The 18,552-nt window shown below is 30.3% G+C and overlaps 2 protein-coding genes, 1 long non-coding RNA gene and 1 pseudogene across 9 annotated transcripts; 3 read left to right on the forward strand and 1 right to left on the reverse strand.

The window, feature by feature from the left end:
• Positions 1 to 18,552, forward strand: part of LOC145961982 (uncharacterized) — a 357,225-nt pseudogene that overhangs the window by 196,241 nt on the left and 142,432 nt on the right.
• LOC145961802 (uncharacterized) lies at positions 4,704 to 7,184 on the forward strand. Of its 4 annotated transcripts, none has more exons than XM_083082263.1 (4): positions 4,826 to 4,944; positions 5,117 to 5,243; positions 5,386 to 5,607; positions 6,914 to 7,183. In XM_083082263.1, the coding sequence occupies exons 1-4, from the start codon at positions 4,936 to 4,938 to the stop codon at positions 6,952 to 6,954; spliced, it is 399 nt and encodes a 132-aa protein (XP_082938389.1). In that variant the 5' UTR covers positions 4,826 to 4,935; the 3' UTR covers positions 6,955 to 7,183. The 4 variants fall into 4 exon arrangements, with proteins under 4 accessions (XP_082938390.1, XP_082938389.1, XP_082938388.1 ...); XM_083082262.1 differs by having other exon boundaries at positions 6,887 to 7,180; XM_083082264.1 differs by lacking the exon at positions 4,826 to 4,944 and adding an exon at positions 4,704 to 4,792 and having other exon boundaries at positions 5,386 to 7,184.
• Positions 8,669 to 15,883, reverse strand: LOC145961649 (uncharacterized). 4 transcript variants are annotated; one of them, XM_083082076.1, is made up of 7 exons: positions 13,344 to 13,360; positions 13,114 to 13,212; positions 12,052 to 12,265; positions 11,075 to 11,923; positions 10,696 to 10,916; positions 10,075 to 10,237; positions 8,669 to 9,804 (listed from the first exon to the last, which is right to left on the reverse strand). In XM_083082076.1, exons 2-7 carry the CDS (start codon positions 13,117 to 13,119, stop codon positions 9,680 to 9,682), a joined length of 1,578 nt encoding a protein of 525 aa, XP_082938202.1. In that variant the 5' UTR covers positions 13,120 to 13,212; positions 13,344 to 13,360; the 3' UTR covers positions 8,669 to 9,679. The 4 variants fall into 4 exon arrangements, with proteins under 4 accessions (XP_082938202.1, XP_082938203.1, XP_082938204.1 ...); XM_083082077.1 differs by lacking the exon at positions 13,344 to 13,360 and having other exon boundaries at positions 11,075 to 11,854; positions 13,114 to 13,248; XM_083082078.1 differs by lacking the exons at positions 8,669 to 9,804; positions 10,075 to 10,237; positions 10,696 to 10,916; positions 11,075 to 11,923 and adding exons at positions 15,284 to 15,464; positions 15,788 to 15,883 and having other exon boundaries at positions 12,119 to 12,265; positions 13,114 to 14,506.
• LOC145961650 (uncharacterized) lies at positions 12,033 to 13,034 on the forward strand. Its single transcript, XR_014435671.1, has 3 exons — positions 12,033 to 12,243; positions 12,391 to 12,539; positions 12,770 to 13,034. It is a non-coding gene; the product is annotated as an uncharacterized LOC145961650 (long non-coding RNA).

The raw sequence follows: 18,552 nt of genomic DNA on the forward strand, positions 1-18,552 counted from the left end.
CACTTCTTTCTGCGAGTAATTATCCAAAAATAGTGGAAGTGGATTTTCATTATTAAACCACTCATCGTTTGCGAAGTCATTTCCGAAATTGCAGAAAAGTTCTTTTCCGGAAGGGTAACATCTCTTACGTGTCGCTATTTGTTTTGTAGCTGCTTCTTCATTTGTATTGTTATTTTTGACTTCTTCAACGTTTCCTTGAAAATCGGCATGCGTTTCGACTTCCATTGGAATGCAGTCTTGATTATCCGAATGGTTAACATTTTCTTGTATAATATTTTCATTAATTCTGCCTTCTTCTGTAATTTTTTCAGCATTATCTTTGACAAAATGTGGAATCTCAGTATCTTTTGGGGTCCATGGTATGGGGTTTTTTCTAATATGTAATTTCGTACAGCTTATAAAATCTTCTTTATTAAAGTGGTCTGCACATAATTCTGCTTTTTGTATTGATGTTGAGGACCACTTAAGTAACTTTTCATTACCTGTTTAAATCTACAGTTAAATTTATACACTGAAAAAAACATTTTAATAATACCAAATAGCAAACAAATTCGTAAAAATGTTTTAAAAAAATTTAGAAAGCATTTTTTAAAACATTAAAATAGTTTTTTTATTTATTAAATTTAATTTTAACATTGAAAAAATGTTTTTTACATGTTTTAAGAATAATTATTTTTTACTTAAAAAATTTATTTTACATTTGAAACTCCCACGATTTTTATTAAATAAAAAGACATGTTTATACTTAAACAATATATTTTTAATATTTAATAATTTAATAGATACGAGATTTCAGCACATACACATACGTAAGCACGTGTTTTAAGTTGATTCGTGTTCGAACTTTTCGTCGAATGCCCCTTGTAAGTAATATTTTTTTATACTTGAAATTTAAAAATCTTTTTGTTTGTTATAAGACCTAAAGAAAGACACATGTTCGATCAGTGTCAGTAAAAATAGTAATTCAGGGATCCTAGGTTTCAAACTTGGGCTGTTAATTTTTTCTTAGTTTTTTAATTTTCAAAATTTTTTAATTATTTTACACATGTAATATATGTATAATTTATTACATAGAAATAAATACTCGGCAAATATGTATTGTTAGATACGCATATATATCTCCTTATATATTTAAAATACATAAAATGAATGTAATATAAATAAAGTATTTTTATAGAGGAATATTTTTAAAAATATTTTTACTTTTTAAAGCTATAATAAATAATTAAAAAATAAATTAAATAAAGAAATAAGACAATGTTTTTTTTATTTTTTACATTGCGCCGGTTGATAGAAATTATAAAAACATGAAAAACATTCTTCTGTAAAAATATTTTCTTTATATTACGATTATTTTATGCATTTTAAATATATTAGAAGATATATTCGTATCTAACTATAAATATATGCCGAATATTTATTTCTACATAATAAATAATACATATTATATGACATATAAAATAATAAAAAAATAAAAATAATTATAATAGCTCGAGTTTTAAATCTAGGATCCCTGGATTACTATTCTTGTGCTTTTCCGTTGCGCTAGCAGCACTGATTAAACATGTGTTTTTATTTAAGACTTATAACAAACATGAACATTTCAAGTATAAAAAAATATTACAAGGCGCATTGGACGAAAAGCTCGAATACAGATCAACTTAATTTTAATACAGATTCACCACAAGAAAGGAGATCAAAATTGATGAAAGTCAACCACAATCTTTCCTTGATAGTGCACTTTAAAAAATTGTAATTAAATTTCATTAAAGAAAATTACTTGAAATTTTGAAGACAGTCGTTTCTTCATTTTTCACAAAATTCAGCTTTTTTGTTATCATCAAATATTTTTGATATTTTCAAGAATTTTGTTCACTGAAGATCAATGGCCAGCAAGATAAGGTCTTTAATTTGAGGTCAGCAAAAGCCAATAAACATAAAATAAGAAGAAGAAAGGAATTTTGTATTTTTACTTACCGCAATTTCTTATCCAAATGTCAAATTTTTCATCAGTCTTCTGTGGAAAACGAAACAATTTACAGTTCTCTGATATGATATTATTACAGTTTTTGTATGCACATCTGTCGAATATAGTGATTTTTTTCACATTATTCTTATCCATTTTGATCTACGAAAAGTACCTGCAACAATCGAAAACAAACCGCCAACCGCGAACAAAAAACGCCGAAAAAGCACGCAATTTCCGCGAATCTCGTGATTTTATCGAAACTACAATTTCGTTAAAACTATAGATTCGTAAAATCGGATCACTACACACACACACACACATACATACACACACACGTCACACTATTCACAATAATTATTTCAATAACAACGATAAAAAATCGTAAGATATTGAAAATCGCAAACAAAAGCACAATGGGAATTTGTTCTGTGAGACATAGTCGATGTGATCACTCAAGAACGCCAGAAGCTTGTGAGCTCGCCGCGATAAGGCAAAACAATTGCGTGTCGATTTCATTGTGCGTAAATCTGTTGAAACGCGGCGCTTTAATTCTTCCGACGTTTTCGTTTCTTTAAAGATTTTATCTTTTCCCGTTTCAAAGATCTTTTCCGCGAGCAAAGTTTGAAAATGTATTATTTAATTTTTACTTTATAATTTGTAATCCTCGATAATTTCAAGAATTTTGTTTGAAAATTATTAATTTTCTATTGCCAATTTGTTTATTTTTTATCACATACTTTTTTCCATTGCACTTTTTTATCTCACATACTTTTTTCCATTGCACTTTTGCTTACAGTTTTCAATAAACAATTTTTTATCGTAGTTACTGAAAATTATTATTGGGAATTATATACTTGTGCAGTGATCTGAATAATCTATAATTTTGTCGAAATTGTAGAATTTTTAAGAAAATCACGAAATTCGCGAAAATTGCATGCTTTCTCGATATTTTCCGTTCACGGTAGGCAGTTTGTTTTTGATTGTTGCAAGCGTTTTTCTTGGATTAAAATAGATTACGACAATGTGTGAAGAAAATCACAAAATATTTGACAGATGTGCATATAGAAATAGTAATAATGTCATATCATAAAATTGTAAATTGTTTCGTTTCCTCAGAAGATTGATAAAAGATTTGACATTTGTATAAGAAACTGCGGTAAGTAAAAATACAAAATTGTTGAAAATATGTACTAAACATATTTGATTATAATAAAAAAGGTAAACTTTGTGAAAAATAAAGAACTTAAAAATTGCACTAAGAAATAAATGGCCTATGTGAGCCATACGGATGTAAGGCGCGTTATATCGAAATTTAATTAAAGAATTGAGAATTAATTCCAAAAATCTCCTTTAAAAGTCTTGGAAATGTCCAAACAAATTTTTCGTACCTCATGCATATTTAAAAGTTATATCGAAAAATTAAATTTCGATATAACGTGCCTTACATCCACGCACAGCTCACATAGCCCATTTATTTCTTATAGTTTATTTTAATATAAGGAGCTTTTAAATTCTTTATGTTAAAAATGTCAAGTAATTTTCTTTAATAAAATTTAATTAAAAATTTTGGAACACCGTGTTGAGTAATAAAATAACAAATGTATAATGTGCAAAATATTTAAAAAGATTTATTTCACATTTGAAATAATGATTTTTTAAATAAAAAAGCATTTCATATTTAAAAAAATTTATTTTTAATATTTAATAAATTTTATATATATGTAAACTTCTCTCTCTCTCTCTCTCTCTCTCTCTCCCTCCCTCTCTCTCATACACACACACACGCACGCATAAATTTAACGCATAAGAAAGATTTTGTCCAACTTGCCAAAATATATGTTTATAAAATAAAACAATATAAACGCAAATGTACAATTAATTACATGTGATTCAGACGGAGCAAACACAACAGCTTTTAATAATTGAACAATTTCTTTGCAACGCACGGCATGTGAGTGGCAGGGATCGGCAAAATATTATTAAAAAATTAATATTACTTGATTACTCAAATAATCAGTAATCAATTTAGAAAATTTTTTTATTATTTGGATAATTAAAGTAGAAAATTATTTAATTACTTGGATAATCGGTAATCAAAGTCAAAAATTATTTGATTATTTAAATAATCAATAATCAAAATAAAAAATTATTTGATTATTTGGATAATCAGTAATTAAAGTAAAAATTTCAGTAATCAAACTTAAAGATTTTTCAATTATTCAGTAATTAGGGTCAGATGTTCTTTGACTATTTAGTTTTTAGTTAATCAAAGAACATCTGACCCTAATTTGATTATTTATATAGTTAATCAATGAACATCTGATCCTATATAATTACTGAATAATTAAAAAATTTTTAAGTTTGATTACTGAAATTTTCACTTTAATTACTGATTATCCAAATAATCAAATAATTTTTTACTTTGATTACTGATTATCCAAGTAATCAAATAATTTTTTAAATTGATTACTAATTATTCGAGCAATCAAGTAATATTAATTTTTTAACAATTTTTTGTCCATCTCTGGTGAGTGGGTGCGAGCGGGGGCCAAATCTCTCACCTCTCATTCGTCTCATAATCGATTAGCCTGGATTCGCACCAGGGGCAAAGTCTGTTGGTAAAATCAAAGGAATTTAGCCTGGACTTGCACCAGGGGCAAAGTCTTTTGGTAAAGTCAACGAAGTTTAGCACGGACTCGAACCAGGGGCAAAGTGTGTCGGTAAGGGGCAAAGTCTGTGGCACAGAAATAGCGGTCCAGTCTTTATCCGGGTCATTGGCGATCTGTCTAGTCACGTAAAGGCGGAACGGAATCATTCTGATTGGTAAGCTATCATATAGTTACTTTTCCGTTACTATTCCGTTCCGTTATTTCTTTCTCCATCGGGACGCACCCTACTGTCACTTAAGAGAGAGTGTTGTGATAAAGTTGCTGTTTTATATATTTTGATTAAAAAAGGGGAATGTGATGTCGTTTGTAAGTATTGTAATTATGATATATATGCTGAGTTATGTTAGATTATAATGTTAATTTAATAATAGAAAGAGTCATACATTTCTAACTAACATTCCATATACAATATGCTTATAGTAGTTAAAATTCAATTACTTTATTTATTTGTATGATGTCATTTATTTATTATTATTAGACAACAAAATGTGGCTACTGCGGATGGGTGTTGAAAATGGATGTTCTTTACCAACATTCCTGTTTTGCTAATTACGATCCATGTCATGTTCTAAGTGTTTATGAGGCTGGAAAAGTTCTTATGATAAGTATGAAAAATTGTACATAATATTTTAGTATAGTATTTTTAATTATATATAGTATATTAGCAATAGTACTTTTATACAATATAAACAAAAAAAATTTTTCGTTATTTCGCTCAATAGTAAATTTTCCATTCTTATTGTTTAGATAAAAATATGACGGAGACATTAGCTTGTGAAAATCTAACAGAGGATGTAACAGAGGATGTAACAGAGAATGAAAATAATGCTTTAGAAACACAAGACATAGATGAAGAGTTGATAAGTATAGTTCAACAACGACCAGCCTATGATCATCGTATACCACTTCAAGAAAAAACTAAACTAAAGAAAAAAGATCTATGGCAGGAAGTCAGTAATTGTATAGGAGGTAAATTTATAATTCAATATTATCATTACATTCCCCGTAAGCAAAATGTTAGCAGTATGTCGGCAGACTGGTAACAGATTTAATCAAAGTATATCAGCAGACTGACATCAACTGCGTCCTCATTCAGCTTATATTCTGCTGACAGAGCCTGCTCACAGAATCTGACAGCAGATTGGTAGCAGAAATCCAGCAGGATCTGTTAACATGACTTGACGCTCGATTGGCGGCAAAAACCGAGCAGAATCTGTAAACATAATCTGACAACAGATTGTCGGCAGAAACCGAGCAGGATCTGCGCACGCAATCTGATGGCAAATTGACAGCAGAAACCAAACGAGATTTGGGCTTACTTATATTAATGTTGTATAAATGCAATAAAATTGATTATTACAGGTGCTAAATAAGAGTATTATCGGTGAGTTATCGGTTAATTACAATTTTTTCTGATATGACATAATGTATAATAATATATGTTATATCGTAATTATTCTCACATAACGAAGGACTAGTTCAATTTAATTAAATTAATAATAAAGTAAAAGTAATTTAATTTATAAAACGAGATATATATATAATTTATTTAGAATTAAATTCTTGCTTTATGCTTCAAATAGGCAGTAAATGAATAATTTACCATTTATCCTATTGATTCTAATCAGTTTAATATTCTGAATCTCATCTGCTTGTATCAGATGTCAGAAATTAAAGTGATAGAAATAGTTACTATATTTTTGATCTTTTATTCATAATCGCGTTTATATATTTTTGACAGAGATTTGATTGCGAAAAAGTATATCACATAGCGCTAAACGAAGGAACTATCGAATCATGCAAACCCTGTTCTGCTTCTGCCGTCAATCTGCTATCAGATATTGTGTGCGCAAATCCTGCTCGGTTTCTACAGGTAATCTGACATCAAATTTTGCCGCACAGATCCTGTTCCATTTCTGCCATCAATCTGCAGTCAGTTACATCAGCAGGCTCTATTCGGGTTCTGTTGACAATTTGATATCAAATTTCATTGCGCAGATCCTGCTCGATTTTTGTTACCAATCTGCTGTCAAAATTGCGCCGCACAGATCCTGTTCAGTTTCTCAATGTGCAGTTCATCAATGTGCCGTCAATTATATCAACAAGTTCTGCTCGGTTTCTGTTGATAATCTGTTGTCCAGTTATCTGAGATTTTGTTATATTTCTGTTGACATTCTGCCGACATCACATGATATATCAGAACCTGCATCAATTCTGTAATCTTTCTGTCGACAAAAATTTGTAACAGATTACCTGACAAGATCTACTTTAGCAGACTCGGCTATTGGGGTTCTTCTTACAAGCATGTGTCTTTAAAAAAATCAATATTTTAGAAGCATACTCACCTGTTGATGCTGAAAAAAGATGGCAATATTTAAGAGATTGCTACACTAAAAAGCTAGGAGGAATTTTAAGAAAATACAAAGCACTGAAAAAAGGAGTGGTGCTGCAGGTACCCTGGCGAAAATAAATATCGGAGCGTAAGTCGAATGTAAGGAAAGAGTAACAGAAGTGTAAACGAAGCTTCTAGGAGGCGTAAATTGAAACAACGAAACGTAAATGAAGCGTTAACACTTCGTTTACGTTTCGTTGTTTCAATTTACGCCTCCTAGAAGCTTCGTTTACACTTCTGTTACTCTTTCCTTACATTCGACTTACGCTCCGATAATTATTTTCGCCAGGGTACTCCTATAAATAAACCATCTTCTTCTGCTTTCCTCTTTTTTTCATTATTTTATAGATACTGAAAGCTTTCAGCAGCTGTCTTTTTTGAAATTTTCGTTGCCAAAATAACTGTGGAGTGCTTTGCCACTTCATTATCATTTTTGTAAGAAGTAATTTAGCTGTTTTTGCTTTCATTTTTTTATTTTTATAATCAAATAAACCTATAAACAAAATGTAATGTATTATTTTTATTATAAAATGTAATGTAATGTATTATTTTTATTATAAAATACTACTATTACAAAATATACTTATTATAAAATACTATATACTAATATTATGTACTACTTTCATTTTATTATATTAATTACCCAGGTATAAAATAAGATTTCACTTCTTCTTTTGTGGCAAGGAACAGATTGTCTTGACTATTCAGATTTTCAAATATTAGATTTTGTATAACACTTTTGCAGAAGTTGAAAATGCACATAACATAACCTACTATCTGGTAAGTTCACGCACACGCTGAAGTCTGTTCCGAAAAATAATCACCATAGGAAACCCAGCTGTGAAAAAGCGGAACGGAATAATTCCGATTGGTTAGCTCCCCACCATTCCATCTTTCCGATTCCGTTTTCCGATTATTCCGACGTCCATGGGACGGCATCCTAACTGTTGGAAGATGTCAGATAAAAACCGGCTACTATTCTTTTTTCTCTTCATCATACATATGATGAAAGAACAAGGATAGCAATAGTTATTGTCTGACATCTTCCAATACTCCAATAATCATATACGTAATACATTGCATTATATACCCATACAGCACATAAACTTGCAGCAATATTGCAGCAACGTCGCAATATTACACATTGCAATGCAATATTGCAGAAATGTTGTATAGAGATGACTTTGCAATATTATTGAAACAACATTACAGCAACATTTTAAAAATATTGCGAAAATAATATATCCTGTGTATGTGTGTGTGTGTGTGTGCGTGTGTGTGTGCGCGCGCGCGCGTGTTATGTGTCGCTTACAATTAAAGTAAGTATACAAAAATGTTTATTATAAAGATTACTTTTATAATTTTCAATCTTATATATATAAGATTGAAAGTATTTGTGATTTGTATATATAACGAGCAGCGAAGCTGCATATAAGGTGTATCACGCATGCGCATCTTGTTAATGAGGAACTTCCCTTGTGCTCGACGTGCTTTACGTGGCTCATCGTTGTTACAAAAAGACTAATATATAAAGAGATTTAAAAATTAAAAAGGAAATACAAAGAAGGTATGTAATAAATATAATTATTGTTTTTCTAAAAAATTTATTATAACTACGTGAACTAACCTAATCTTCGGCTTACTTTTATTCGTACATATACATTTTTTGATTATTTTTATAATCATCATGTACACTCACCAGCGACGCTTTATCATTTCAAATAATATAGAATAGAACTTTCCATTTATAATACATTCCAGTAAACATAGTTATAGCAGTTACATAATAATAGAAGTAAAATAATGTGTGTCTATGCGTATATATTATATATGTATAGACATTATTACTTTTATATTCTATTATTACTTCTATTATTCTTTATTTTATTATTCTATTATTATACTTTTATATTCTATTATTACTTCTATTTCGCAGTATGTATAATTGCAATTACCCAGGCAGAATAGTTACGTCGATCCGACGTCTAACAGACATCGAAAGCCAATGTCTATCTACCATCTACGTTTAATCTAGATTAAGATCGATATCGACCTAAAAACGGTCCACATTTAGATGTCTAACCTAGATTTCGACGTCTTACCGACATGTTATCGATGTTAGTTTTAAATGTCTTTGAAGCCAATATTCATATCAAATCTTATATTTAAAATCGTTTTAAGTTTATTTTCAGATGTTGTGTAGGTAGTGTTATTGTTATAAAACGTTTTAAAGTAAAAAGTTAAGACGATCATAAATATAAGAGTCGATCAATAAACACCGGCCTAAAAATGTCTAATATATAGTCAGATCTTGTTAAAGAAAAACAGAGAGAAACATTTAAGATTTAAAAATTTCTTTAATTTACAATACTGTTTTTAATAAAATATATCACATAAAAGAATCAGTCAATGTATAAAAACTAAAAAATTAAAACTAAAAACTAAATATCTTTTTTATGAAAGGAATACATGTAAACATGGAATGTAGTATACATGTACCTTAGAGATGAAGACTACAAAATATATAAATATATAAATATACAAAATATACAAAAAGTTTTTTTATATCAACAAAGGATTATACAACGGAAATAAATATACTTTTAAGTTGCCATTTAGTGCGAGTATAAAAAATGAGAAAGTGCTTTCCTAATGGCTATCAGAGCCATTAGACTCTTGTTCTTGTTTCCTACCACTGGCATTTCGTAGCCATGACTTTATAGTTTTAAGTGCTATATCAAGGTTACTGTCCGGAAATTTAAGTGACAAAGCCCCTGCAAAACAAGGAATAATGAAATAATTGGAGGCTAAGAATATTCATATTATGTTAAACAAAAAAAAAAAAGAAATTATAGAACATATTTACAGCAAGAATATAAGCAAGAACATAATAGTAAATTTAAAGAAAATAAGTATAATGCATATCAACATTGTAAAATTATTTCAGAGTTATTTGATATAAAGTTGTACTCCAAATTCGCAAAAAGATAGAAAGGTAGAAAATATTAATTAAAAGGCAAAGTAACAAAATATTAGAATTTTACCTTCAATAACTGTCCATAGATTGAGTGTCTTAAAGCCTATTTTCTCACCATGGCCATCAAAATTATAATTTTTTGCCAACGAATTATACATAACTTTTTGCATAATTGTAGTAGCAGCTTTTCTTTCATCGCTAGTGGAACCGAAAGAAGTGAGATAATCACACTGCAAAAATAATGTACACAAGTCAAAAGATATGATAAAAATATGCATTTCAAAATCACACAGATACGACTACAATTCATTAATAAAATTTTGGTAAACTACTTTGCATTAATTAATCCATTAAGTAATAAAATTTATAAAAGACGATTATATGCCACTGAAAAGAATAAATATAAATAAAATAAAAACAGATTAAAGATAACATAAAAGGAAAGTAAAATAATAAATTCAATAAAAACAAAGTTTTGGCACAGAATACATTTGTAAAATTTAGAATACTAATGATGGAAATGAGAATAGCAAATAATATAGAAAAAAAGAAACATTAAACTTAGATCCTAAAAAACATTAGAGTGTGTGGATGTGTTTGTGTTCGTCACATGTTACCACAATATATAATAAAAATTTTACATTAAAATTATTTACGCCAAAATAATGATATGAATATATATTCGTACTAAAAGAATGTTATTTTCTGCATCACACAGCCATTTCTCCATTGCTTGGACATCACTTTCGTTGGTCAAAGGCAAACAAGGCATGTTATGTGGTTTCAGTCTTTTCTTTTCATGAGGAAGTAAAGATCTGTTTAGTTTTCCTTGGTTCATAATAACTGTATCTATTTTGTAATTTATTTCCTCCAATTTTCTATCCATCTTAAATAACTGAAGCTTAAAATCTGTGAAAAAAACTTTTACTTTTTACTTTTCATATAATTATAATAATTATAAATAAAAATCAGAAGAAAGGAATATTTAACATATTAAATATGTAAATCTGATTGGATTGTCTCTAGTTCATGACACAAAAGATGACAATTTAATGTACAATATATACCTTGCATTTTATTATCTCTCTCTGATATCGTAGAGGAAGCTTTCTGACTCTCATCACCATTGCTGAAAAACTGTGGTAACTCCATATGCTCAGAGTTTAATCTTGTTTCAAAGGGAATATCCGTATGAATATATTTCTTAATTGCTGTATAATTCGCGGCAGAATCTTCAGTGTTAATACAGTCCACTGAACTCTGAAAATCTAATTTATTTTCAATATTAGATAATGGTTGTGAAAATTTCTTAGACTGTTGAAGTTTATTGTTATTCTTTTCAGTCGCTTCATTCTCAGACGTCTCAGATGTCTGTTTATTATATTTCGATCTCTCAGTATGCATATGCATCAATTCAATTTGGTGCTCCTGAGATTGTTTCTTTAGTGAATTTGAAGCGTTAACAACTTTGTTGCTGGAAAGTGATTGGGGAAATATTTTTTTCTGAAATTGTTTTGCTGTCTTTTTCCTCGCATCCAATACATTTTGCACAAGTAATGCTTTTCCTTTAACATCAGAACGAGAAGGAGTTTGTTGCTTCTGTTTCTGCTGCTTCCAGGATTTATGCGAATTGACTTTGATGTTAAGTTTCTTTTTCTGGCTTTCATTTAAGTATGAACATGAAGGGACAGCATTATAAAAATCAGAACGAAGAGATGGTTGCACATTTGGAGGAGGTGCAACTGCTTTAGTCGATTTTTTTACAAGTTTTTCTTCTTTAGTGTCTTCAGTGTCAGAAGATAATATCTTATTTATCTTTCTACGTTTGCCTTTACCCAATTCCTTTTCTGTTTCATAATTAGAATCATCATGTTTAGTAATTCCTTTAACATTGTTTCTTGCTTTTAGATATTCATCTATAATTTTGCATTCCACATGGTAAATATATTATCAAAACAATTTTTTTTTTAAATCACACATAATCCATACACGCCTATATATACCCTCAAAAACAAGACTTTAGTAAATAAAAACAAGCATATACCGTGATATCTCTTGATTTGTACACGATATTTGGGCCAAGCTTTATCTGCATTTACTTCTTTACGGATTAAGCTTCCAGCTTCAACATTATGTGGTGGCCAATACGTTTCACCTTCCATATCTTCATTCACTCCAATCAACCACTTTGTGAGGCCGATATCGTAATAAATATTGTCGCTGTCGTCATCATCAGGTACAAATTTTAAAACAACAAACTAAAATAAAACAAATGTAAAAAAAAATTTTAAAGTTGCCTGTATATTCTACATAATGCTTAGTAAAAAATCAAAACATAGGCACAGAATGCAAAAGAGGAACTGAAACAAAATATTCTTTATAGGGCATCAACCAACATTTCGATTGAATATTTGTCAATGGTACTACAATTCTTTGATCACCCAGATTTGATACTTTAGAAATACGAATATGAGATGAAGGGAAAGGATATACATAAAAATCTTCTTTTTTGTTAAACTTGTTTGTAATTAGGTAAATATCTTCTCTTCTTTTCACTACATTTAATAATACAAACACGTTTCCGTCAATTGTCATAAAAAACAAGAGTCTCTCCGTCCAATCTTTAAAACAACATCACCAATGGAAATACTTTTGAAATGAGAACCTTCAATAATCTCCCCACCATAATAATGCCTATGTGACAAAGTAACTTCTTTTTCATTTTTTGGAAGATGCACTAATACTGACACTGTTTTTTCTAGATCACGACGCGCAGCTTGCTGTAAAGGCTTGTAATCTGATTTAAGCGAATTCTTGAGAGATTTTAAAAAATTCTCATAAGGAAAAGCACTAAATTTATCTAATGACCCATAAGATAAACATTCTTGAGCTAAGTGAGCAAGTGCATGCACATTATATACCACAAACATTTTACCATAAATTACAATAGAGTGATTAATGAATGCTCGTAGCAAATCATCAGCATAATGACACATGATTTCTGACTGAACAAGTATGGAACTGGAAAGGATGGTAAGAGCGCCATGCAATATCAAAAAATGATGGTACACATTTTTTTGGAGATTATCTTTAAAAACTACGATACCATCATAAAGACACAGACGACGTTCTTCAGTAGCTTTATACATGGTCCATTCTTTTAGTGATCTTGGTTTTCTTACAAAATCTCTTGGACATGTGTCTGCTAAGGAAAGAAGAAGAAAAGATATATCCCATCTTACTTCTCTATGTAGTTTCCACGGACCATTCCATGTGTGCCACACCTCAAGCAATCGTTTAAACACTCCATGCCAAACCAAATGAAATGGATCTAACCTGAATTGAGAAACCATCCCTATATTAATTTGTTCAAGAGGTGATTGTCCACAATGATGAAGAGATTGTTCTCTATTTTTAAATGATTCGTCTGTTCTCAGAGGTTCATTGAGTTCAAGATAAACTCGTCTTGAATGTACAGTCTCTCCTATAACAGTGCATTTTTCACATGATCCATACCCTCCATGTCCTATACAGCATTTCACCAGTGAACGCGCAGGTGCATCAAGAATGAAATTCCTTATAACAAATGAATATGTAATTCCATTGAAAGTATAACCATTTTGAAATAAATCTTCAACTTCATTAACAAAATCATTTAAGAAGATTCTTATATCTGTAGGATCTGTTCTTCCAAAATAAATACTTATAATGAATGGTTCATTTTCTGAACCAATAAGACGACCTAATATTGGCCAAAATTTAAGGGGTGAACTTTTAGAGATTGGAAGTCCATCCATATTGACATCAATGCAAATTTGATGATATGTTTTTAAATATTCTTCCAACAACATAGCATCAAGATTAAATCGTATGCTTTTGTACCATATTTGAGCTTGTTCCATTTCTACGATATTTAAATGAGAAGGGGTCTTCAATAATGATTTATAATTCTTCGGTAAAGTAGGATGCACTACATGTAGCCTCAACAATAAATCGTTAAGTTTTTTCATGGAGAGAATTCCCCCTTCCAATGCCCACTCACGGATTGCTTCTGTAACATACACTTCTTTAGCTTCATTGTTTGGAAATTGAAAAACATCATCATTGTCACTCGTAGACTCAGACTGCTCATTTTCATTATAATCAGTTGTATTATTATCGCTACTAGACCATTCATCTAATTCTTCCTCACTATTAGCAACAAAGTTATCATTATTCATTTCATACTCTGAGTCATGAGATTCTTTTGCATGTTCTCTAGCATGTTCAATTCTGTCACATAAAAATCTATTGGAAGCAATCACAGTTTCTTGACTTTGTTCACAAAATATCTCAGATTCTAATGACTCATCTAAGTTTTCATCTAATTCACTTGATTCCTCTCCAAATGATTTCTGAACTTGTGTCACTATTCTCTTTATTTCATTACGTCTCATTTTTTTCTGTTTCTCTTTTTCTATTTTTCTGCGCAGCCTGCGTTTATAACATTTACTCTGTATCTGAAGTCAAGTACAAGAAATAATAGAAAAAAATTTGAAATATATTCATGGCACTAGAAATGTTCAAAATTAGGTATACAATGTTAAATGCACAAATTTAAAATATTAAATATTAAACGACAAACATCAGAAGTGAGAAAAATGCTAATCAAAGAACAAGGAAATCTTTAGTTAATAATTCTTCAAAAATTATTCTTCAAAATACATCTGCTCAACACAATGGCCTAATATATTGCATGATATATTGCATAGTTTCAATATTACAAAATTGATGTGATTGATGTGAATTTGATGTGAATTTGATGTGAATTTGAAATTGATGTGAATTTTTGTGAATTTCAAAACTTATCAAAGAAAAAAGTATAACATTATGTCAATACAATGTACAATTCTGTGTACATATATGGAAATTAGAAATACTATAAATTATAAAAAATGTTTTTTGAATATTAATAAAATACATTAAATTATCATTTACTAAAAAAAAATAATAGTTTAAAAATATATACTTTATAGACTAAAAAATCATCGATTCATTAACCAAGAGCTGTATTTAATAGATAACATCTAATATATACATGAAATTTATGTTCTCGATACAACAAAGCAATTTTTTACTTTGGTATATAATTTATTATTTTATATAACTTTTATTTGTAAATCACACGCAGTGAGAAAATGTTGAAAAATAGATGAACAGTATATGCGATGATATCATGTTCGTACTTTCTTACAATAAAAAGAACGTAACAAAAAAAGTAAAAATGTGTTACTTACTGGAAGATCAGCCATACTATATATATATATGTATTTCTTATTCTTCTTTTTTCCCTTTATTATTATTATTGGCACACTTGATTTTTGAAACAAGCACGATCCCGTTCTTTGTGATGTATAAAAAACGTATAAAAAACTCGTTGAGAGTACAAATCTGATGACACTAAATTAAATACGAAATCTGAAAAACGAAGTACATGTTTGTGAGCGTGTACCAGTGTGTGTGTCTGCAGGGACAAACTCGAGTTTATAACAAATTTATTTTTCATAATTTAGGTTCGTTAAAGCGTTAAATTATACGATTGTACGGATCGATTCTCCTTGTAGTACGATTCTATAACTCGTGAAACAGATAACGATTTGATAACGACATTGATACGTGTTATTGTGCATATATTTTTACATGTCAAAATGCACAACGATACGTAACGATATCGTTATCTGTTTAAAAATTTACAGAATCGTCCTACAGCGGATATTAAATGTATTTCAGCAAAATAATACCTCATATGATATTATAAAACTACAGATATAATAAATTTCACAATTTCAGTACGTCAATTACTGCCAGTACTTTCCGAACGCCTTAGGGTAAGACAGCATTGACGCGAGCGCCAAAAATGCGATAATCAACCGCTGGACAACCGCCAAATTCAAAACCAAATTGAAAGAATAATAAATTAAATATTAGATTTAGATAACACTCTTGATTTTTGAATAGCAAATGTCACCTTTTTAAAAATTAATTCTTTTCCAATTTGTTAAATAAGCATTTTTTTAAATTGACATTAATCTATTGTATTAAAACATATATTCTAGATTTTATGACCACTAAATATGAATGTGATTCATCTGTACATTGCGTAGGAATGAAAAAAACTTAAGTTAACATTGCGGCAAGTGCAACATTTCCCAGATAACACAAAGTTAAAAATCAGGACATAACACGTCTTAAAGACGTCTTAAAGACGTCGACTCATTAAATACATGTTTAGAGAGACTCATAGCAGTTAAAAAAATAAAATCCCAAAATTTTATGGAAAATTCTCTTCTGATAGTCAATATATCACAAATGAAGTCTAAATACTCAAAACAAGAGACGTCTATATTGCAATATTTCTAGATGTGCATTTAGATTAGACGTAATCTAGACTTCTTCGACATCGATTAGATGTCGAATCGACATCAGCGTTCTCGCTGGGTACATACTGCGAAAAAAGTGAAATTAGAGAATTAAGATTTTCCATAACTACGAATAACAAAATGTATTAATATTTTCAGTAGCAACTGTGTATGCTGTGGTTTAAGCTGTGGTGTACAGAAGTAGTTAGCACTAAGCCGGTTCTAACGCAAGGATCTCAGGGGAGGTGAGGGGCGAGGGGATCTCAGCGGTGCGGGGGAATGACGTCACGCAGGATGGAGGGGGATGACGTCACGCGGGTTCTAACTCAGGTCCTATCAGGGATGACGTCACGCGGGACGGAGGGAATTTCGGAGGCTGCGGGGGACGCACGTATAAACAAAAATGGCGGTATTCCTATGAAGAAGATTTTGGGTCTCTCTCTATTCCTCCCTCTCTCTCGCTCTCTCTCTTTATCCCTTTATATTTCTATCCCTCTCTCTCTCTCCCTCTCCATCCCTCTATCCCTCTATCTATCTCTTTATCTCTTTTATCTCTCTTTCTCTCTGTATTATCGCAAGTATACAATATTAGTCATAAACTTATATTTTGAGATATTTCGGGGTCCGACGTTTTCGAGCAATCTGTGAATCATAGCGAGATAACAACACATTTTTGAGATATTATACAATATTACCAGTTAACAAACAATATAAATAGAAGTATTCTTTGAAGGATTGGGTGGATGGAAATGCGTGCGAAGAAATTACGTCATGATTTTGTTACAATTAAAAGAATATATATAATTTATTTAAATGTGTGTGTTTAATAAAAAGTATACAATATAAAAAATAATAATAATAATATATAAAATAGACCGTCGGGCTATGTTGGGGAAGCCGTTTCTGAAAACAGAAGAAAACATACGCATTTCATTAGTTTAAATTATTTTAATAATTTATTTTATAATACTTTTGATATATAATAAATTAAGATACTTACAATGTTATCCATCATCTATTTTAATTTGTGCAAATAGGGCATATGTCGCAGGGCAATATTTGATTCAAACATTTTCTGCATCCTTTGCATGACATATTTTCCAAATGAACATAAGCTATGGTTCTATGTTCTCGAACAGAACTAGTTTTTTCAAACTGATGCGGATCTTCTAGAAAGCATTCGGTACAAAATTTTGATCCATTTTCCATGTAGTAATAGGAAATGCAACATATCTTTGTTGCTTCGTTGTATGTTATTATTTCAGGTATGCTTAAATCTCGCTGTTTCTTTTGTAACCGTTCATCAAGAATATCGACACTATTGTCACTATCATAATCACTGTCCTTCGCCAAGGGTTCTATATCAGATCCATTATCTTCCATCTCTCTCCTCTCTCTCTCCTCTCTCTCTATCTCCATCCGCTCCGCCACAACTGGATCCATCCAATAATCGTAATCATCATCCGTATCGTCGTCGATGATAATTACGTTTTCTTCAGCCATTGCACAAGACTACCGAAACACAGAAGAGCAACGAAAGAAATGATACTCTAGTGCAGCAGACCACCGAAACACAGAAGAGCAACGAAAGAAATGATACTCTAGTGCAGCAGAGTCCTTTTCATTATATTTTTTTAACATACACAATATAAATAGAAGTATTCTTTGAAGGATTGGGCGGATGGAAATACGTAGATAACAACACATTTTTGAGATATTTCGGAGTCCGACGTTTTCGAGCAATCTGTGAATCATAGCGAGATAGCAACACATTTTTGAGATATTTCGGGGTCCGACGTTTTCGAGCAATCTGTGAATCATAGCGAGATAACAACACATTTTCAACCCTAGGTTCAGTTACAAAAATTTTTTCTTTTGTGCCTCCAACAATCTCTGAAAGTTTGTTGGTTGAATATAAGAAGGATCGAAGCGCATCAGATCATAGTACGTGATTTGAAAGCGCATCGACACGTCGGTATAGCAAAAGTATAGTCAAAAAGTATAGTGTTCTGTCAGAAAGTATAGTGTTCTATCAGAAAGTGTGATAATATATATATATATTGTGTGATTATATATATATATATATATATATATATATATATATATATATATATATATATATACAGGGTGTCCTAGACCACCCGTAC

This window comes from Camponotus vicinus, unplaced genomic scaffold, assembly GCF_025532165.1.
Source record: "Camponotus vicinus isolate PSW18456_S1 unplaced genomic scaffold, iyCamVici1.0 SCAF_11, whole genome shotgun sequence".
In the NCBI taxonomy this organism is placed as follows: domain Eukaryota; kingdom Metazoa; phylum Arthropoda; class Insecta; order Hymenoptera; family Formicidae; genus Camponotus; species Camponotus vicinus.

Excerpts from the sequence above, each read along its gene's own strand:
- LOC145961802 (XM_083082260.1), top strand. Across the intron at positions 5,244-5,385 it reads TGGAAAAGTTCTTATGATAA|ATAAAAATATGACGGAGACA; the intron begins GTATGAAAAATT and ends CTTATTGTTTAG.